Source organism: Canis lupus, chromosome 20, assembly GCF_011100685.1.
Source record: "Canis lupus familiaris isolate Mischka breed German Shepherd chromosome 20, alternate assembly UU_Cfam_GSD_1.0, whole genome shotgun sequence".
NCBI lineage: Eukaryota > Metazoa > Chordata > Mammalia > Carnivora > Canidae > Canis > Canis lupus.
In genome coordinates this window covers 37,659,314-37,678,471 of record NC_049241.1, presented here as the reverse complement: position 1 = coordinate 37,678,471, position 19,158 = coordinate 37,659,314, and the positions used below count along the sequence as shown (strand labels likewise).

The 19,158-nt window shown below is 63.3% G+C and overlaps 1 protein-coding gene across 3 annotated transcripts in view; it reads left to right on the top strand.

The window, feature by feature from the left end:
• The first annotated feature begins 957 nt into the window (after positions 1-957).
• STAB1 (stabilin 1) overlaps positions 958-19,158 on the top strand; it is a 26,898-nt gene continuing 8,697 nt past the window's right edge. Inside the window, exons 1-37 of one of the 3 annotated variants that reach the window (XM_038566232.1) lie at positions 958-1,138; positions 5,219-5,355; positions 5,720-5,835; positions 6,090-6,175; positions 6,248-6,317; positions 6,615-6,710; positions 7,010-7,120; positions 7,345-7,541; positions 7,784-7,914; positions 8,087-8,214; positions 8,507-8,595; positions 8,811-8,948; positions 9,093-9,233; positions 9,413-9,475; positions 9,758-9,871; positions 9,957-10,010; positions 10,240-10,320; positions 10,723-10,881; positions 11,289-11,351; positions 11,592-11,687; positions 11,880-11,966; positions 12,447-12,558; positions 13,014-13,200; positions 13,311-13,404; positions 13,517-13,675; positions 15,202-15,297; positions 15,854-15,949; positions 16,086-16,133; positions 16,309-16,439; positions 16,598-16,709; positions 17,093-17,170; positions 17,250-17,348; positions 17,461-17,559; positions 17,712-17,843; positions 17,998-18,126; positions 18,304-18,360; positions 18,593-18,676. In XM_038566232.1, coding sequence (XP_038422160.1) covers positions 1,058-1,138; positions 5,219-5,355; positions 5,720-5,835; positions 6,090-6,175; positions 6,248-6,317; positions 6,615-6,710; positions 7,010-7,120; positions 7,345-7,541; positions 7,784-7,914; positions 8,087-8,214; positions 8,507-8,595; positions 8,811-8,948; positions 9,093-9,233; positions 9,413-9,475; positions 9,758-9,871; positions 9,957-10,010; positions 10,240-10,320; positions 10,723-10,881; positions 11,289-11,351; positions 11,592-11,687; positions 11,880-11,966; positions 12,447-12,558; positions 13,014-13,200; positions 13,311-13,404; positions 13,517-13,675; positions 15,202-15,297; positions 15,854-15,949; positions 16,086-16,133; positions 16,309-16,439; positions 16,598-16,709; positions 17,093-17,170; positions 17,250-17,348; positions 17,461-17,559; positions 17,712-17,843; positions 17,998-18,126; positions 18,304-18,360; positions 18,593-18,676 — 3,951 coding nt within the window. In that variant the 5' untranslated portion in view covers positions 958-1,057. Of the gene's footprint in view, positions 1,139-5,218; positions 5,356-5,719; positions 5,836-6,089; positions 6,176-6,247; positions 6,318-6,614; positions 6,711-7,009; positions 7,121-7,344; positions 7,542-7,783; positions 7,915-8,086; positions 8,215-8,500; positions 8,596-8,810; positions 8,949-9,089; positions 9,234-9,294; positions 9,476-9,757; positions 9,872-9,956; positions 10,011-10,239; positions 10,321-10,722; positions 10,882-11,288; positions 11,352-11,591; positions 11,688-11,879; positions 11,967-12,446; positions 12,559-13,013; positions 13,201-13,310; positions 13,405-13,516; positions 13,676-15,201; positions 15,298-15,853; positions 15,950-16,085; positions 16,134-16,308; positions 16,440-16,597; positions 16,710-17,092; positions 17,171-17,249; positions 17,349-17,460; positions 17,560-17,711; positions 17,844-17,997; positions 18,127-18,303; positions 18,361-18,592; positions 18,677-19,158 lie in introns of those variants that run through there. The other 2 variants (XM_038566231.1, XM_038566233.1) reach the window with 2 other exon arrangements.

Genomic DNA, 19,158 nt, shown 5'->3' with positions numbered 1-19,158 from the left:
GGGTCCCTGAGGACGGGACCTGCTGTGTGCACGGGCGGGCCGCGCGGGGGGCTCCGCAGGCAGCAGCCCTCACCTCTTGAGGAGGGAGCTGTGCTCCGATTAGCCGGAGGCCTTAGGCAAGTTCCTGAGTGCCTGTGAGCCTTGTCTGCCTCTGGGGACAGGGATGTAAAGGCAACCCGCCTCCCTTCGTGCACCCCGCAAACCGGCCCGGAGCACCTGCTGGGTGCAGCAGCCCGACGCCACCCCTGCCCTCCCATAGCTGACGTTCCAGCAGGGAACAGAGTGAACAACATAAACAGCGTCAGCTGGTAGCTGGTGCTGGGAGGTGATAACAGCTGGTGACCCCTGACCTGAGGCTGACCCCAGGGTAAGTCCCTGTGAGAGGGTCTGGGGGCAAAGCAGCAGGTCAGGGGAGTGGAGAGGCGCGGCCAGAGCAGGGGAGGTCAGGCTAGTCTGGCCAGAGCGGTGTGGGGTGCGGTGGGAAGCCGGCAAGCCCCTCGGGGAGAGAAGGGGGCTACCGGGGTGGGGTGAGCCAAGGTTCATCTGATGTCCTGTCGACGCCCACGGCTGCTCTCGGCAATGGAAAGGTCTGGAGGCAGGCAGACCTGATTGGGGGCTGCCCTCCCCCACCTGCCAGGGTCCCCCACCCCCACAGCCTCCGAATGATACAGGCCGGGCTCGCAGGCAAGGGCTGGGCAGTGGTTTGAACTGGAGTTTGCCCCGCACCCCCTGCGAGGCCCCAGGCTTGCGGCTGATGGTGGGCCTGGGGGCTGCGATGCCCGGAGGAGGGCCTCGGGCCAGGAAGCCCCGAGCAGGGCCCAGCCGACCACGCAGGGGTCAGCGGCCAGCACCTTCCCTTCCGCCTGCAGCCTGCTGATAGCAGGAGGAAATCCTGGCGGGTTCCTGTGGGGGTGAGCTGGCGGGGCCTCCGGACTGCTTTTAAAGCGACTGCCCGCCCCGGCCCGCCCGCGCGCCCTGTGCCTGCCTTCTAGAGCTCATTCCCCACACTGGCTGCCCTGACTGTCCTGGACGGCGCGCCTGCCAGCCGCCACCAGCCATGGCAGGGCCCCGGGGCCTCCTTCTGCTCTGCCTCCTGGCTTTCTGCCTCGCAGGCTCCCACTTCACCAGGGGGCAGAAGGTGAGTGTGAGCCAGTTGCAGGGGGACGTGGTATCCAGGCCCTGCTGGCCACTGGTGGGAGCAGGGAGGGAGTGGACACAGATCGGGCACAGGTCTGGGGGCACAGAGGGCAGCCGCTCCTTGTCTGTCCTCCGAGCAGGACCAGAGGGCTGGGCTGTGGTGCCCGCGTCCGCAGGCTGAGGTGCGTGTCTAGCTGCCTGGGCCGGCAGGGGTGTGTTGGCTTGTCCTCCTCCGACCGTGCTCAGCCTGCCAGCCATGGAGTGTGCGCCGGCATCCCAGGGCTCCCCAGCCTGAGGTCGAGGGGGACAGAGCCAGGCCCATCCTCCCGCCCTCCCTGCCCAGACTGAGGCCCGGTCTCTCTGTGACCTTGGCCTGCAGACTGGAGATAGGATCACCCCCCAACCCTGGAGGGGCTAGCAAACCAACAGACTCACGTGGAACACACATGTGTGTGTGCTTGTGTCCGGCCCCATGGGTGGAATGAAGTCTACTCCCCCCCCAGTCTCTGGGTAAACAGCAGCTAACAGTAACACCCTCAAACCTGAGAGCTGCACACCCTGGGCACACGGAGGCATTATCCCCTGGAATCTTCACGACCCGCGGGCAGTGGGTCCTGTTCTCCACCTGAGGAAGCTAAAGCCCAAGGATGATGGAGACAAATCAGTCCAACACTGGAGCCGGGCTCCTGACCACTGTCTGTGATTCCCCAGAAAAAAGGGTCCCATTGTGTGGCTGTCAGACCCATGTGTGCCAGCCACCTCCCAGCTGCCGATCTGCAGGCCTAAGCAGGCCCCGGAGTGGGGACACCATCCCCATTGGAGCTTCTGGAAGAGCCTCCCCTCCCGCCTCCCCGAGTATGGAGAGAGTTGCCTGGCCGGAGCCTGCCTGTGGCTGAGGGTCCCTGCCCTGGGAGGCCAAGTTCACCTGACCCTTGGGGCAGCTGCTACTGCCCACCTATCACTAGTAGATGGGCTGAAGTACAGAGAGGAAGCACCTGCTGGGACCCCACTGCCGGGCAGTGCCAGGTCTAGGTTGGGGATGTGCAGGTGGGAAGCTGCGAGGGTGACCGTGGTGGTCGAAGGGCCCAGGGTTCTAGGCTGTGCTAAGCTTTGCAAGTGGATTCTTACTCCCTCCCTGCAAGATAAATGGAAGGAATTTCAAAGATCCGCCACCTTTTCCTCGTCAGAGACCTGTGCTCTGACCGCCTCTCAGCCCATATTCTAGGGCTGAGGCTCTGCCAGCTGGGGCCAGGCAGATGGCCCAGGGGTGCCCGTGGACAGGGACGAGGCAGTACCAGCCTTCTCTTGCAACTTCACTCAACCACCCAAGCCCTTCCAGCACCCCCCTGTAGCATAAGGACCACTCTAAATGCTAGGAAACTGAGGCTCCAAGGGGTCGGGATGACCTCAGGGTCACACAGCTAGGGAGCAGCAGAAGCAGGGTGCAAACACAGGCAGGTTCAGGCAGTAAGTCAAGGAGGGCTTCCTGGAGGAGGAGGGTGGAGGACAGCCCCTGTCCATTCAAAAGCCTTTTACTGGGTGCCTCCTCTGTGCAGGTGCTGGTGGAGCCTGTGGTCTCAAGCTGGGCTGTGGAGGGAGAAGGCGGTGACCCAGGCAGGGGAAGCAGAGAGGGGTGGGGGAGCCCATTCCTCTGAGGGAGTCTGGGTTCTGGGTGCCAGCTTGGGGGGATTTGTCCCACCTCCTCACAACAGGCTCAATCCCTCATGTCTCGAACTTCCCCAGCAGCGCCTGTGTCTCTGTGGGAAGCAGACGTTGCAAAATCAATTCTGGATTGGGGCAGTCCCGAGATGCCCCTAGGAAGAAGGGAATCTGATTCAGCACTGGGCTGTGACCCAGAGGGACCAGCGGCGAGACTGCGGGGGAGGCTGGGATGTCCAGGGAGGCCGGTGCTCCTTCCAGAGGGGCCCAGGGTCCACCCCCAGTGTGCTCCCCCGTGAGAAGTCTGATTTGGCCGCTGGCTTATCCACCCTTCACCATGTCACACACATTTCCCAGTGTGAGAGTCTCAGAAGTGAGCGCGTCCCTGTCGGGACAGGAGGCTCCTGCCCCCTCCTGGGCTCACCTTCCCACTCTCTCTCCCTCCATCCGTCCCTCTCTCTCCTGAACCCTTAGCCAGGCCTGGCCGTTCCTCTGAAAGCCGGTCCCTGAGCCGGCGGTGGCCACCCTGGCTTCCGGGCCCGCCTGGCCAGGTGGCCTCAGGGGTGCCATTGCCCTGAGCCAGCAGCTGCCCAGCCCTGAAGTTACCCAACTTCCTAGACATTCCCTGGCTCAGCAGAGACGGAGCCCCGGGGTGGGGAACGAGACCACAGCACTCAGCCCCACGGCTGGGCCTGAGGCGCTCTCGGCAACTTCCCTCTTTGCAGACCGCAGAGGCAGGAGCAGGAAGGGCCAAATCTCAGCAGCAGAGCCAGGCCCCGGGCCTCGTGCTCACCAGAACGTGCCAGGCCTCCTTCTCCTTTCCTCTTGCTCTGAGAGGCCTCAGTCTGATGTGTTCTAGGAAAGCCATGTCCTGGCCGCACGCCCTTTGACCCGCAGTGTGTTTAGCATTTTTCAGATGAGAACATCTTAGCTTCTCTAGCCCACGCCCCAGGCCCCCGCAACCTCTTCTCCATCCGCACGCACCCCCCTCCGGCCCCTTCTCCCTCTTACAACCGAGACTGACTCGGGCTTCCCTTCCTCCAGGGCACAGGGCTGCCGTCCTTGGGAACGTTCCTTGTTGCCGTGAAGGCAGCTCCAGGGACAGTGGACTTGCAGCGGCTGTGGCAGGCCAGGCAGGCACTGGGACCACAGGCCTGGGCTTTCTTGGCACCCGCACCCTCGGCAGACGGCCTCCCCCCCCCCCCCCGCCCCCGCCCACCGCGACTGCTCTCCCGCAGCAGCCAGAGGCCTGTTTAAAACAAACCTGCTGCCTCACCTGCGGGCCTGGCCGGGCGCCTCTCCGGGGCTGCTCTCTGCCTCTGCACGCGTGGCCGTCTGCTCCTCCCACTTGGCTTTTGCCAGCTCTTGGGCATCTTTCAGCCCCAGTCCAATGGTCACCTCCCCCGGGAAGCCACCTGGGTCTTCTCCGCTCCCTCGCCACTAGCACTGCCTGCCCGACCCCGACGATGGGCCCTGGCCCCCCGGGTCCGGGCTGGTGGGGGGGCCTGGGGTCGGGCGCAGGACGGCACGCGGGTCCCCTTGCACACACCCGCTGACCTGGCCTGCCTCTTAGGTGTGGGGCTGGCTGCTGGGTCTCTGCCGCCCCGCGCTGGGGTCAGCGGAGCGGCCTCGGGCCTGTGGGAGGATCCTTCGCCAGCACGGTGGGGACATGCTCAGGGCAGAGCAATGACCAGAGGCCAGCCCTGTGGTGTGATCCACCTGCGTCTGGGAAAGGAGTCGCTGTGCTCCCCCAGGCAGCCTCTGCTGTGGTATTTAATGTTTATTTTTCAGGGGGAGGGGATAAGGGACACTAGGGTGAGAGTCCACTTCTGGTCCCTGACATACCCAGTCCTTACTTCAGTGGTTTTGGGTCTGGGGTTCAGTTTCTCCATCTGAATGGGCTAAGGTGGAACAAAATGCAGGGCTCTCTTCGTGTCAGGAGGTATAGACTCTGAGGCTCCGAGGCATGGGTTTGCGGCCCTGGGCAGAAGTACATGGCTCTCGGGGCGCCTGGGTGGCTCATTTGGTTAAGCATCTGTTCAGCTCAGGTCATGATCCTGGGGTCCTGGGATGGAGCCCCCTGTCTGGCTCCCTGCCCAGCAGGAAGTCTGCTTCTCCCTCTCCCCCTCCCTCTGCCTGATGCTCCCCTTGCTTGTGCTCTCACTCTAATAGATGGATGAAATCTTAAAAAAAAAAAAAAAAAAAAAGTACATGGCTGTGGACATAGGAACATACTGTGGCAGTGACAACCTGTGACAGGCAGGTTCCCCTGTCTCTCAGGGCCCTCCTTGTCCTCACTGCTGAGGAAACAGGCAGGAAAGCAAGACCTGGAGAGAGGTGCTGGGCCTTGGTTCAATCAGGACAGAGTCAGGACCGGGGCAGGGGCCAGACTCTTCACTCTAACCTCCCCTCTGTGGCCCAGGTGCGATCCAGGCGCTGCGACGTGAAGACCAAGTTTGTCACTCACCTCCCCTGCACCGTGTGTCCCGCTATCAAGAGGCGGATGTGCCCCGCAGGCTGGCTTCGGGAGCTACCGGAGAAGATACTGCGGGACTGCAGGTGCGGGTCCCTGCCTGCGTCCCTGCGTCCCTGCCCGCTTCCAGGAGTGTCCTGCGGGGGGTGGGGGGTGGGGGGTGTGTGTGCAAGAGGGAGCCTGGCAGGCCTGGGCGGTGAGGGCAGGGACTCACTTACCCAGGCAGTTGTTGGCCACTCGGGCTGGGGGCAGAGCTAGGGAGGAAAGAAGGGGGAGTGGGGGCAAGTGGTATTTACTGAGCATCTACCGTGAGCCGGGCCCTGTGCTCAGCTCTGGAGCAAGGAGAGAGAGCGGAGGTAGATGCAGAGCACTGGGACCCGCGTGGGGAGGCTGGGTGGGGGGCTGCAGAGCGGGAGGCCCTCCTGTCACCCTGCCCACCTTTGTCACCAGCTATGAGGTGCAGCTGGGAGACTCTTTGATGTCCATGAGAGGCTGCAGCCTGGAGTGCTGGAAGGATGTGGTAGAGAAGGCCTGCTGCCCCGGCTACTGGGGGTCCCAGTGCTATGGTACGGGGTGGGGGCCCCAGCCTTGCTCCCCGTACCCCTGCCCGGGCTCCCTCTCTGCAGCATCTGCCCCCATCTCCCTCAGCTTTCTCAGGAACCGGGTCCTTAGTGGCAGCCAGCACAGCTCTGCTGCCCGGCTCCGGCTGCCCCGGGGAGGGCCTGGCTGCCCCGGGGAGGGCCTGGCTGCCGGGAGCTGCTGGGGGCAGGGGCGAAGCGGGAGTTCTTCGGGGCACATTTGAGTTCTGGGGGGTCCACAGAGTGCCCGGGGGGTGCTGAGACCCCGTGTAATGGCCACGGGACCTGCCTGGACGGCATAGATGGCAACGGGACCTGCGTGTGCCAGGTAAGGGCCCGGCGGGGCTGGCGTGGGGGGCAGTCGAGGGGCGCGCACTGACCTGGTGCAAATCTCCACCAGCAAAACTTCAGTGGCTCGGCCTGCCAGGAGTGCCAAGACCCCAAGTGGTTTGGGCCCAACTGCCAGTCAGGTGAGTGCTGGCAGGGCAAGGGAGCAGGGCCACTGCCCACGTGGGGGCCCCAGGAGACCTAGTCCATGGGGCAGCCCCCCGCAGCCTCCCTCCCAGCCACTCAGCCTCACACTTCCCCTCCCGGGACACGGGCTCTGCTTCCTCAGACCTCCAGCCCTGTGCTTCTCCAGAGCCCTCTGAGCCCCCAGGCGAAGCAAGGTGCTTCCCTTGGCTCCCGTCACCCCCACGGGAGCTGAGTTCTAGAAACGCAGAGATGCAGACTCAATGTCCCTATGCGTCCCTGTATGTCCTGCCCAGTGTGCAGCTGTGTGCACGGCGTGTGCAGCCATGGGCCACTTGGGGACGGAAGCTGCCTGTGCTTTGCTGGATATACTGGACCCCGCTGTGACCAAGGTGGGCAGGACTGCTGGGGTGGTAGGTCCTCAGTGGCCAGAGGAAGAGAGGCCAGTAGGTGGGGGATGGGGCCTGAGCCTCAGGGGCCCTCTGCCCACAGCCTAATTATCTTTCGGAGTAGGAGAGGCACACAGCTGGTCAGGGGAGGGAGTGTCATCTGAGAGCTCCACTGCCCAAAGGCCCAGAGAGGGCGAGGCTCTGGCCGGAGTTACACAGCAAATTGGGCAGAGCATCTTCGCACCTTTGCTCCTCCCAACCTGGAGCCCTGAGCCCCCACAATACCCCTCCTCTCCACTCAGAGCTGCCGGTCTGCCAGGCCCTGAACTGTCCCCAGAACTCCCAGTGCTCCGCAGAGGCCCCCGCCTGCAGCTGCCTGCCTGGCCACACCCAGCAGGGCAGAGAGTGCCAAGGTGAGTCTGTGGCCTGGAGGCCAGAGGCCCGAGCAGGGGCTGGGGGGACGTTCTTTCAAGCCAACAAGCACAGTCTGGCTGTTGACAGCAGGTACTTCCCCTGAGGGAAGGCCTGTCCCAGGGTCTCCATCAGCCTGCTCACCTCATCTTTGGGCCATCACCGCGGAGGTGATAGGGCTCCTGGGTGCCCAACTCACTCGGGTTCTCTCTCTCTGCTCTGGCAGCCCCTAACCCCTGCCGACCGTCACCCTGCTCCCCATTGGCCCAGTGCTCGGTGAGCCCCACAGGGCAGGCACAGTGTCGCTGCCCCAAGAACTACTATGGTGATGGAATGGTGTGTCTGCCCCAGGACCCATGCACCATCAACTACGGTGGCTGCCCCCGCAACTCCACCTTGTGTCTGTACCAGAGACCGGGCAAGGTGAGCCGGGGCCCTGGGTCAGGCCTGTCCCATGGTCCACCCACCCACACTAGCTACTGGACCCTGGGAAATCATGGGCCTCCTGGGAGCCTCAGTTGACCCATTTGTAAAAAAATGGGCAAAGGACGGCAGTCTTCTTCTCAGAGGGTGGTGTGGTGGCTGAGCATAGCTTTATGGGTACAAGGGGTGCTGGTGGTTCTCATGGTCGTGATGTCACTTCCTTCTCCTCCCTGGGGTCCCAGGCCTCCTGCTTGTGTAAGCCAGGCTTGGTCAGCATCAACCACAATGCCTCTGCGGGCTGCTTCGCCTACTGCTTCCCTGACTCCTGTGACCGGTCAGCCACCTGCCAGCTGACCCCCGATGGGAAGACCAGGTGGGCACGAGGGCTTCAGGGTGGGCACTGGGGGGCAGGGCAGAGAGGGCGGGCTGGGCAGGGGCGTGTATACAGCCTCAGCTCAAGCGCCCTATGTGAACAGGTGGGCAAGGGCCAGGAGGTGGGGACTGGCTGCACCCCCGGCCCTGACCAGTTCTACCCCTGTCCCTAGCTGTGTGTGCAAGGAGGGCGAGGTAGGGGACGGGCGTGCCTGCTATGGACACCTGCTACATGAGATACAGAAGGCCGGCCAGCTGGGCCTGGTGCTCCTGCGGCTGAAAGTCTCCCTGGCCATGCTGGGTGTGTGACCCCCACCACCTGCCTGTGACTTTGTCCCTCACACTCCAGTCCTGGCAGGGAGGGAGAGGCAGACCCCTGTAGAGATGCCCTATTCCTGTGCCCAAGAGCTATGGGAGCAGACTGGGCTGGGTGGGGTACATGACTGGCCATGTGAGTGGGCACCCCCTCCCTGATCCCCATCTACCCTAGACCCAGCCTCAGCCCAGTGCCCTCCACCCAAATCTCCAAATCCTAGGACTGATGCCCGAAGGTTTCCCAGATCTCTCCTGATCCACCCTCTCCTGGCCCCCAGACCAGGGCTGCCGCGAGATCCTCAGCACGTCAGGCCCATTCACCGTGCTGGTGCCGTGGCTCTCGTCCACCTCCTCCAGGACCATGAACGTGAGCCCCGACTCCTCGAGGAGCTTGCTGCCAGCCCTTGCCACCTTCCCAGACCCTGCCCCAGGCTTTAGGGCCCTGAGAGGGTCCTCAGTCCAGACTCTGGGGAGCTGCGGCCTGGGAGGCCTCCCGTCCCCTCTGTTGCTGGGGCAGGGGTGGCACGATGACCCGCGGCCACCCCGGGCCTACTCAGCACCCTGGTCCCTTTGTGCCCACAGGTGTCCTTTGCCCGACAACTCTGCAAACAGCACATCATCGCAGGGCAGCATGTGCTGGAGGAGCCAGGGAGCCAGCAGACACGCAGGTGGTGGACGCTGGCGGGCCAGGAGATCACGGTCACTTACAACCGCTTCATGGTAAGGAGGGCCGCCTCAGCCCGGGGACCCGAGGAGTCCTGTTGGGGGCACACCGCCCGGGCAGAGGGGCGGACGTGGAACGGAGCCTCGGAACAGGAGGCTGGCATGTGGTGCATGTGAGCCAGACGCCTTGCATCTCAGCAGAAATACACCTACAAGTATAAAGAGCACCCCAAGCAGACATTCACCATCCATAAGGCCAACTACCCAGCAGCCAATGGCGTCTTCCACTTGGTCACCGCCCTGCAGTGGCAGCCCCCACCAGAGCTCCCTGAGGACCCCAAAGTAAGCCAGCGTCCTCCCCTCTCCCCACCTGGGGCCACTGGGTGACCTCTGACCCCCACAGGGTGCCAACAGTGGGCCAGGCCAGTTCCAGGCCAGGCTGGAACAGACCCTCCTCCCCTCTGGGGCTGAACCGGCCACCCCCTCTTCTCTGGGGCTCTCATGCTCGTTCCTTGCTACAGAGAACCATTGGCCAGATCCTTGCCTCTACGGAGGCCTTCAGCCGCTTCGAAACCATCCTGGAGGTGAGTTTGGGGGAAAGCTCCCTCCGATCTTTTGGGCTGAGACCCCTCAATGCCCCACAGTGATCTGGGGCTCTCCAGTAGCATGGGCCCTTGCACATGCCCCCACCCTAGGACCTATTTGTCACCATCCTGGGGTTCTGTGGTAGCGTGGACCCATTGCTTCTGTCTCCCACTTACTCCTCACGGGCGTTCCCTGCAGGCCAAGGGTGGCAGGGCCCCAGCAGGGCTCAGAGGTGGAGGCCGGCCACAGAGCCTCCCTGAGCCTCCTTCCCACTGCCACAGAACTGCGGCCTGCCCTCCATCCTGGATGGGCCCGGGCCCTTCACAGTCTTCGCCCCAAGCAACGAGGCCGTGGACAAGTTGCGTGACGGCCGCCTGATTTACCTCTTCACAGCAGTAAGCTCAGGGGGCTGGGAGGGGTGGGGGAGATGGGGCACCAGGGCCTCCACCCTCCCCTGCCAAGCCCTCTCTCCCCGGCCAGGGTCTGTCCAAGCTGCAGGAGCTGGTGAAGTACCACATCTACAGCCATGGCCAGGTGAGAGGCTCCTCTCTGGAAGGGCGACCGGCCCAAACCTGCTGCTGGGCTTTTGGAAGTTTGCCTGGAGGTCCCAGTGTCCCTTCCTCCTCTCTCCATCCATTTGGACTCTCCTAGTGCAGGAGAGTCTGGGCACAAGAGTGGTGGCTGTGAGTCACCTGGGCAGGCCTGTGGGGGGCCCTATGCGGTGGCTAGTGCCTGGCCCAACCCCACCCTCTCCTATACCCAGCTGACCATTGAGAAGCTCATCTCCAAGGGTCGGGTCCTCACCATGGCAAACCAGGTCCTGGCTGTGAATATCTCCGAGGAGGTGAGCTCCACAAACAAAATCTGGAATGAATGGACCAATGGAGGGGCTGGCGACGACTGGCCAGTTGTGTAGCCTCTTTCAGACCTGGCTTTGTGCTCCAAGCCCCGTGGACGGCAGGCCCTGGTGGCGCCACGGGAGAGGCAGGATCAGATCCCTCTCCTGGGGCCCCACAGCCTGGGAGGGCTTCAAAGACCTGGAGGGTGGGCACGAGCGTGTGGAGGGTGGCACTCCACGTGGCTCAGGGCCCAGAGGCTGGAGCAGTTTTGCTAGAGCAGGAGGCATTGCCAGGGAGAGGGAAGCGGAGACGGCACGCAGGCCAGGCTGCGGGGGTACAGGTGGCAGCGGGCCCAGGTGTCGCCCAAGGCTGGCGGGTTGTGGGTTGTACACCGGGCTCTGCCGCAGGGGCGCATCCTGCTGGGACCCGACGGGGCTCCGCTACGGAGAGTGGATGTGCTGGCTGCCAATGGCGTGATCCACATGCTGGAAGGCATCTTGCTGCCCCCGACCATCCTGCCCATCCTGCCTAAGCACTGCAGTGAGGAGAAGCACGAGATGGTGGCGGTGAGCACATGCCACATGGTGCCAGCTTTCCGGGGGGCCCAGCGCTGCCTGTTGTCCTCCAGCGGGCGGGCAGGCTGCCAGCGAGCGGCCCTGGGGCTAGGGCCTGGGCGAGACCCCACGCACCCACCTGCCCCCCGCCAACTGCCAGGCCTCAGTGGTCCTGTTGATCAGTCCTTCCAGAGGACTCCAGCCTCTTCTGGGCCTCTGGCCCCGCCTTCTGCTACGATTCTCATACCCCACACTAAGCTCTTCCCCACGGCAGGGCCTTTGCCCTGGCTTCCTTCTGCCCTGGCCCTCCTGTCACTGACTCTCTCATACCTGAGGGCTTGGCTCCTGCCGCTTTCCTAGGGTCTGCTGACTAAATGAACCATGACTAACTCTGCCCCCCCGCCCCCCCCCCCGCCCAGGGCTCCTGTGTGGACTGCCAAGCCCTGAACACTAGCACGTGCCCCCCCAACAGCATAAAGCTGGTGAGTGGCCCTTGGCGCAGCCCTCGCGGCTGCCCAGTGAGTCTTCTGCCCTGGATCAAGGTGGGGAGGAGGGGCTGTGAGGCTCGGCTGGGCTCAGAGGCAGGCACAGCCTCTCTCGGCCCCACTAAGGGTAGGGGTGTGGGATCCAGAGCACTGAGGGGTCCCCGGACCAGGGCTGCCTAGGAAAGGGGGCCACTCAGGACCCACACCTGCTGAGTGGCTTTGCACGACCCACCCCAGGACATCTTCCCCAAGGAGTGTGTCTACACCCACGACCCTACTGGGCTCAACGTCCTGAAGAAAGGCTGTGCTAGCTACTGCAACCAGACCATCCTGGTGAGCGTGGGCGTGAGTGGTCACTGCGCGGTGGCCCGGGGCCTCCCCTCTGGGGCAGGGCAGGCTGCCTTCCTGGGGCAGCTGTGTTGCACCCCTGAAGGCTTCACCCGGCTCAGGTGGGGCGTGGGAGCAGCAGCGGCTGGGCAGTGGGGGTGGCAAGGCCGAGACGCACCCTTGCTTTGTCTCTTACAGAAACCTGGCTGCTGCAAAGGGTTTTTTGGGCCCGACTGTGCCCAGTGTCCCGGGGGCTTCTCCAACCCCTGCTATGGCAAAGGCAACGTGAGTCCCCCTGCCCCAAGGGGAGGCGTGTGAGTCAGCCGAGGACTCCCAGTGTGTCTGAGCCGAGCCTGCCTCTCTGGCCTCCGGTTTCCTACGTCCAAGCAGTGGAAGCTGGACCATATTGTTTTTTGAGTTTTATTAAGAAATGATTAAGTAGGTGGATTTGGGCACCTATTTTCCTAAAGGTTATTTGTCGGTGGTTTTCTTGTGTGTTCTGTTTTTGCCACTTTGTAATATCAGGGCTAGCAGAGCCAGGGATCAGCACAGGAGTTGTGGATTTCTAGGTTGAGCAGAAGTCACCCAGGAAGCTTCCAGGGCTGGGTGTCTTTTGGGGAGCCAGTGATTTGGAGGTCTCTTCCAGGGTGAGGTCTTTCAGGGGGAGCAGGAGCTCAAAGCTGGCCCGTGGAGGGTGAGGGTGTGCGGGGAGGGGATGAGGACAGTTCTTACCCCATGACCGGTCCTGCTTCCCACCACCTCCAGTGCAGTGATGGGGTCCAGGGCAATGGGGCCTGCCTCTGCTTCCCAGACTACAAGGGCATCGCCTGCCACATCTGCTCCAATCCAAACAAGCATGGAGACCGGTGCCAGGAAGGTGGGTAGTCCTGGCCCATGCTGCCCGCCAGGGAAAAAAAGGGTCTGCTTGGAAGCAGGGCTGGGGACTCCCAAGAAGGAGACTAGAGCCCCAGGAGGAAGGGTGAAGGCCAGAGGGAGGGGAGGAGACTTTGAGAACAAAAATAGATGTCCCCTTCACCCATGCCAGGAGGAGAGCTGTGGTTAATCTAAAGCATGCAGGATTTAGGTCGGATATATAGAAGAACCTTCTGATGGTTTAAGGGCAGGGCAGCTAGACGGGGGTGGCTGAAAACTTCGAATGGTCCCCTTGCATTTCCCCTGCCTGCCCACTGAGTCTGGGGTGGCCTCCGGCTTTGTGAAGTCACGTCCGGGCTGGCTACCATGTTCTGCATTCTCAGCATCCCCTCAGCTGCCTCCTGCTCTCAGGCAGCCCTGCCCTGCCTCACTTTACCCATTCCTGTCTCCTCCCTGCAGACTGTGGCTGTGTCCACGGTCTCTGTGACAACCGTCCGGGCAGCGGGGGGGTGTGCCAGCACGGCACATGTGCCCCAGGCTTCAGCGGCCGCTTCTGTAATGAGTCCACGGGAAACTGTGGGCCCTCGGAACAGGCCCAGAACTGCCACCCACACGCCCGCTGCGTTCGCCAGGGGGGCGTCGCCAGGTGAGCGCTCGCATTTCCTCTCTGCCTTGTCCGGGGCAGGGCTTGTCGGCTCATCCAGCCTCTGGCCTCTTCCAGAGGCTCACTGGAGGCCCTTCATTCACCTGCCCCAGGTGTGTCTGTCTTGATGGCTTTGAGGGCGACGGCTTCTCCTGCACGCCCAGCAACCCCTGCTCCCGCCCAGGCCGTGGTGGCTGCTCAGAAAATGTCAGTCTCACTGTCCCCTCCCTGAACTCCTGAACTCCTGACCCAGGGGCGGGAGGGGGGCTCCCTTTCCCTCAGCCCGCTGCCCTGGGTCACTTGACTGTGGTTCTCACAGGCCGAGTGTGTCCCCGGGGCCCCGGGCACCCACCACTGCACGTGCAACAAGGGCTGGAGCGGGGACGGCCGCGTCTGTGTGGCCATTGACGAGTGCGAGCTGGATGCAAGAGGCGGCTGTCACGCCGACGCCCTCTGCAGCTATGTGGGACCCGGGCAGGTGAGGCACGGTGGGCCTGAGGCAGCAGCGGTGGGGGTGGTGGGGGCTTTGTTCCAGGGGACTCTCACCCCACCCCACCCAGTTTCAGGAACATCCACTCCGAGAACTCTCACTCAGGGTCTCAAACTCAGGCACAAGTGAGAACCCAGGACTCAGAAGTAGTGTCAGTCTAGGAGCAGCCCAAGTGTGCTGGGGACAGCACAAAGGCCAGGATGGCTTTAGGGGAAGCCACATGCCAGCTCTAGGCCAAGGCTGCTTTTCCCCAGTCAGAAGGCTGGGGCTCCATCCCTCAGGGTTGAGGACTCTCACCCTTGGAAGCGGGTCCACGGGGCCTCCGCTCTACCTCCCCAGGGCCACTGTCTCTGACCACTGATTCTTTCATTCACTCGTTGGGTTCCCACCTGGAACCGGGAGTGCTAGTCCCTGTTTTAGGCTTAAGAATGGGATGCTGAGCAAAGCAGACGAAGACCCCTGCCCTGGGTGATGGGGGGAGTGATACCTCGAACTCTCTGGACTGCTGGAAAAGCAGTTGCAGAGTTTGCAGCCTCAGACTTCAGCCACAGAGTCTCAGCATCTGGAGGGGTTTTCTTCGTTTTTGTTTTTTTAAGGTTTTATTTATTCATGAGAGACACACAGAGAGAGGCGGAGACATAGGCAGAGGGAGAAGCAGGCTCCCTGCAGGGAGCCCGATGCGGGACTTTATCCCGGGACCCCAGAATCAGGATCATAACCTGAGCCAAAGGCAGATGCTCAACCACTGAGCCACCCAGGTGCTCCACATCTGGAGCTTTTCGTGTGAGGCACATCAGGCCCACGACCCCATGGACTGGGCAGCACTCGAGTATCTAATATGCCAGTGGAGAGGCCAGGCCTGGCTGGCTCAGGGTCAGGTGTGCAGGCACCTGCCCCGCGATGGCTGGGACTGCCTGCCTGCAGGGCCTCAGGTGCTCACCACAGGTGAGCCCGGCTGGCCATGAGGGCTCACGCTCCCAGCTCCACGAGGAGCTATGCTGTTCTAGTTGCGGAACCAAGGACCAGGACAAGCAGGTTGAGATGCCACCCCCCCTTGCTGACAAGGGTGACTGAGGTCTGGGGAGTGTCACCAGTCACTTGGCTGCAGTGGGGACAAGCCCTGGACATGGGCACTTAGCGGGAAGGCTCAGAGCAGGGTGGCAAGGTCAGAGGTGGGTCTGTGCCGCCATCCCTGAGGCCAGTCCCACAGACACCTGCCCGCTCACCTCCCACTGCTGGCCTCTCTCAGGTCTGAGAGCAGAGGGGTACCAAGTCCCCACAGATGCTTCCCTGCCATCGCCATCGCTTCTCTGGCCTCTTCTCGAGAGCCAGGTTCCCCTCGGGGCCTCCGGTTCCTGGTCTGGAGCGGGGTTCTCTAAGGATTGGGCTGGGAGAAGCTCCCCGGGTCTGAACAAGCCTCCCCAGGGCGCAAGACCCACAGAGAGTGGGGGAGTGGAGGAGGAGAGGGTGGGGACCCCTGGTGAGCTGAAGCCCTCTGCTCCCAAACTCTCCAGAGCCGCTGCACCTGCAAGCTGGGGTTCGCAGGAGATGGCTACGTGTGCAGTCCTATTGACCCCTGCCGGGCAGGCAACGGTGGCTGCCACGACCTGGTGAGGGGCTGAGGGGGGGCCCGGGGGAGGCTCTCTGGGTGTCCCTATGGCCAGGATCGGAATCTTTCTAAGCCCCAAATCCAGACAATGTCGCCCCTTCACCCACAGGACAGAGCTTCCTCTTGTAGTTAAGGCCCCAGCCCCTGCCCTGCCTCCTGTCCCCTGCCCCTGCCCCCAGCCCTGCCCCACTCCGCGCTCCCTCTGCTCTGACCCCACTGTGCCTCGCCCATGTGTTCCCGAAGGCCTCCCAGCTAGCCCCTCCTGCTCTCAGTTCGGGCCTCTGCCCTGTGCTTTCCCAGCCCATCTGTCATGATGAAGTGGGGTAATTCACGTCAAATGCTCAGTGATCTCAGAGAGCAGGGCCAAGCTTACCAAAGGAGCAGTGTGAATGCAGGCTGGCTGGCTGGCTGGAGAGACAGACGGTGGGGCCGGGTGGCAGGACAGGCAGACGGCAGGAGGCTGGGTGATGGGGGTAAGAAGTAGGCTGGGCGCAGTCCAGCTTGCCTTCCGGGTACTGAATGGGGGACCCTGTCTCTTTGCCCCGCCCCCACCCCAGGCCACCTGCCGGCCAGTGGGGGGAGGTCAGCGGGTCTGCACATGCCCCTCTGGCTATGGGGGTGATGGCTTCAGCTGCTATGGAGACATCTTCCGGGTGAGTGGGTCCCAACGCTTGGAGGGGGCATCCTCTCATGCACCTCGGGTGGGAGGGACAGTACTCAGGGTCCTGGTGAGGAAAGGGCTTGGGTCTGTCCCTAGACTGATGACCTCCGCTCTTTCCCTCCCCTTAGGAGCTGGAGGCAAATGCCCACTTCTCTGTCTTCTACCAGTGGATCAAGGTATTCAGGGCACAATACTGGGGTTGGGGCTCAAATCCAGGAGGCCTCTGGATGCAGAGGTGCCACATAATATCTCCAAGAGCTGGAGGTGGGGGCAAGCCCAGAGGCTGGGAGCAAGGCATCTCAGGTGGCTGCCTCCAACACTCCTCCTGTCCCCTTGTCACCATGCGCACAGAGTGCTGGCCTCACTCTCCCTACTGGCAGCCGAGTCACAGCCCTGGTGCCCTCTGAGTCTGCCATCCGTAGGCTGAGCCCCGAGGACCAGGCCTTCTGGCTGCAGCCAAGGGCGCTGCCACAACTGGTCAGGTGGGCAGCCAGGGCAGGGACCTGGGGGGGGGAAAGAGACTTCTGTGGGAGACCCTGCCCCTCCCCGAGGTTCTCCTCCTGGCTTGTGTCCACCTCTTGGGGCGGAGCCCAGTCCCAAGGGTCTGCTGGTTACACTCACCCGGTTCCACGCCCCACAGGGCCCATTTCCTTCAGGGTGCCTTCTCTGAGGAGGAGCTGGCCCAGCTGGGTGGGCAGGATGTGGCCACCCTGAGCCCGACCACGCGCTGGGAGATTCACAACATCAGTGGGGTACGTGGTGAATTCTGGGCAGAAGAGAGGATGGTGCAGGGCCCAGGAGGGCACTTGAGTGACCACTAGCTCCCCAGACCAGGGCCCCCGGGGATGAAACTGAGATCCCCTGGACTTGCCCAGGGCCAGCAGAGGGTGTACTCAGACCAGTGTCTCTGGGCCAGCAGTCAAGTCTTTATGTGTGTGTGCATGTATACACCTGCCCCTTCTGTGCAAGGGCCCTGGTGTGGGTGTGTGCGGCCATGGGGGTTCTGAAGGTGTCTGGGCCAGGCTGGGGGCCACCAGGAGACGCCCGCGTGCCCAGCAGAGCCTCTGCTGGTGCTCTACCTCCTAAGTGTCCGCCTGTGCCTGCCCGTGGCTGAGCTCTGCTTGCTGCTTTCCAGAGGGTCTGGGTGCAGAACGCCAGCGTGGATGTGGCCGATCTCCTCGCCACCAACGGTGTCCTACACGTCCTCAGCCAGGTATGGCCGGAGGGGTGTGTGCGGGGCGCCGCCTAGGCCGCGGGGCGCTGGCGTGCTCACCGGCTCGGTGCTCTGTCAGGTCTTGCTGCCTCCGCGGGGGAGCGTGCCGCAAGGCCAGGGGCTGCTGCAGCAGCTGGACCTGGTGCCTGCCTTCCGCCTCTTCCGGGAGCTGCTGCAGGTCAGGAGGGGGGAGAAAGGGAGGGAGGGAGGCCTGGAGGGAGGGGGCTGGCTCCGGGGACGGGTCCCAGGGTGACGGTGCCCATCGGTGACCCTGGCCCCTTGCCCTTTAGCACCACAAGCTTGTGTCCCAGATTGAGGCCGCCACGGCCTACACCATCTTCGTGCCCACAAACCGCTCTCTGGAGGCCCAGGGCAACAGCAGCAGCCTGGTGAGGCCGGGGTGACGGGCCGCTGGAGGCGGGGAGGGCGCAAACCTCAGTGAGCCCCCCTCCCACGGCAAAGGGACGCGGCGGGTGGAATGTTCTGTCCTGGGCACTCGGTAGTGGAGCCCGTCAGCTTCTCGGTCCCACCCCCCTGCCAGGATGCAGACACCGTGCGACACCACGTGATCCTGGGGGAGGCACTCTCCCACGAAGCCCTGCAGAAGGGGGGACACCGCAACTCGCTCCTGGGCCCTGCCCACTGGCTCGTCTTCTACAACCATAGTGGCCAGGTTTGCAGGGGTGGGGGGCTGGGAGCCTGCAGCCTCTGCTCCAGAGACCACCCATCCTGGGAGACCCCTCCCGAACCCCTCCCCGCCAGCCTGCAGCCCCAAGGTGAAGGTAAAATGTTGGGGGGTGGACTCAGCCTCCCACTGCCCCCCTCAGCCCGAGGTGAACCACGTGCTGCTAGAAGGCCCCATGCTGGAGGCCCCTGGGCGCTCACTGTTTGGCCTGTCGGGGGTCCTGACTGTGGGCTCAAGCCGCTGCCTGCACAGCCACGCCGAGTCCCTGCGGGTAAGAGGCTGAGGCCCCGGGGGAAGAGCTGGGCGGGGGAAGGGGGCTGTTCAGAGCTGGGAGGTGCTAGCTGGCCTGGCTGGCAGGGGGGCCCTGGACAGGGTGGTGGTGGAAGGAAGGAGGGCTTGGGGGCCCCACCCCAGGAGCACCTGACGCTCTGCCCTCCTCCCACCCCAGGAAAAATGCGTAAACTGCTCCCGGAGATTCCGCTGCAGTCAGGGCTTCCAGCTGCAGGTGAGGATGAGGGCTCAGCACTGGCTCTCTGCTCTGCAGGTGTCTCGGCCCCCAGGGCCACCCCATCTCCCTGCTAGAAGGCCGGGGGCCCAGGCTGGCCTGCCTCCATCCCTCCCTGGCCTGCTGTCCTGCTCACCTGTCACACCCACCTGTCATCTGCCTGTTTCCCTGTTCTTCGCCCTGCTCCTGCACAAGCTGCAGACTGAGCCCTCTGGTCTGTCCCCTTTTCCAGAACACCCCCAAGAAGAGCTGTATCTACAGATCCGGCTACTCCTTCTCCCGGGGCTGCTCTTATACATGTGCCAAGAAGATCCAGGTTTGCCTTGCAGCACCCCCACCCCTGAGTCTGACCAGCAAGGGGGAGGTGGTGGGGCAGCCCGGGTGGCTCAGTGGTTTAGCGCCACCTTCAGCCCAGGGCGTGATCCTGGAGACCCGGGATAGAGTCCCACGTCGGGCTCTCTTCAAGGAGCCTGCTTCTCCCTCTGCCTGTGTCTCTGCTTCTCTCTGTGTCTCTCATGAATTAAAAAAAAAAAAAAAAAAAGCAAGGAGGGTGGGTGGGAGTGCAGGCCCAGGGTAGGAACCTGGACTAGATTTCAAGAGCAGAGGCAGGGCTCAGCCTCCTGGACTAGATTTCAAGGCACGGGTGACTAGATTTCACCCGTGAGGCACTAGGGTGAGGCAGGCAGAGCAAGGGCCCAGAGAGACAGGTCTGAGAGGTCAGTGGGGCCAGTCTCTGTCCCCCTGGCCATGCCCCGGGGAGGGGAGAAGAAGGGGTTCAGCCTGGACTCCATCAGGCAG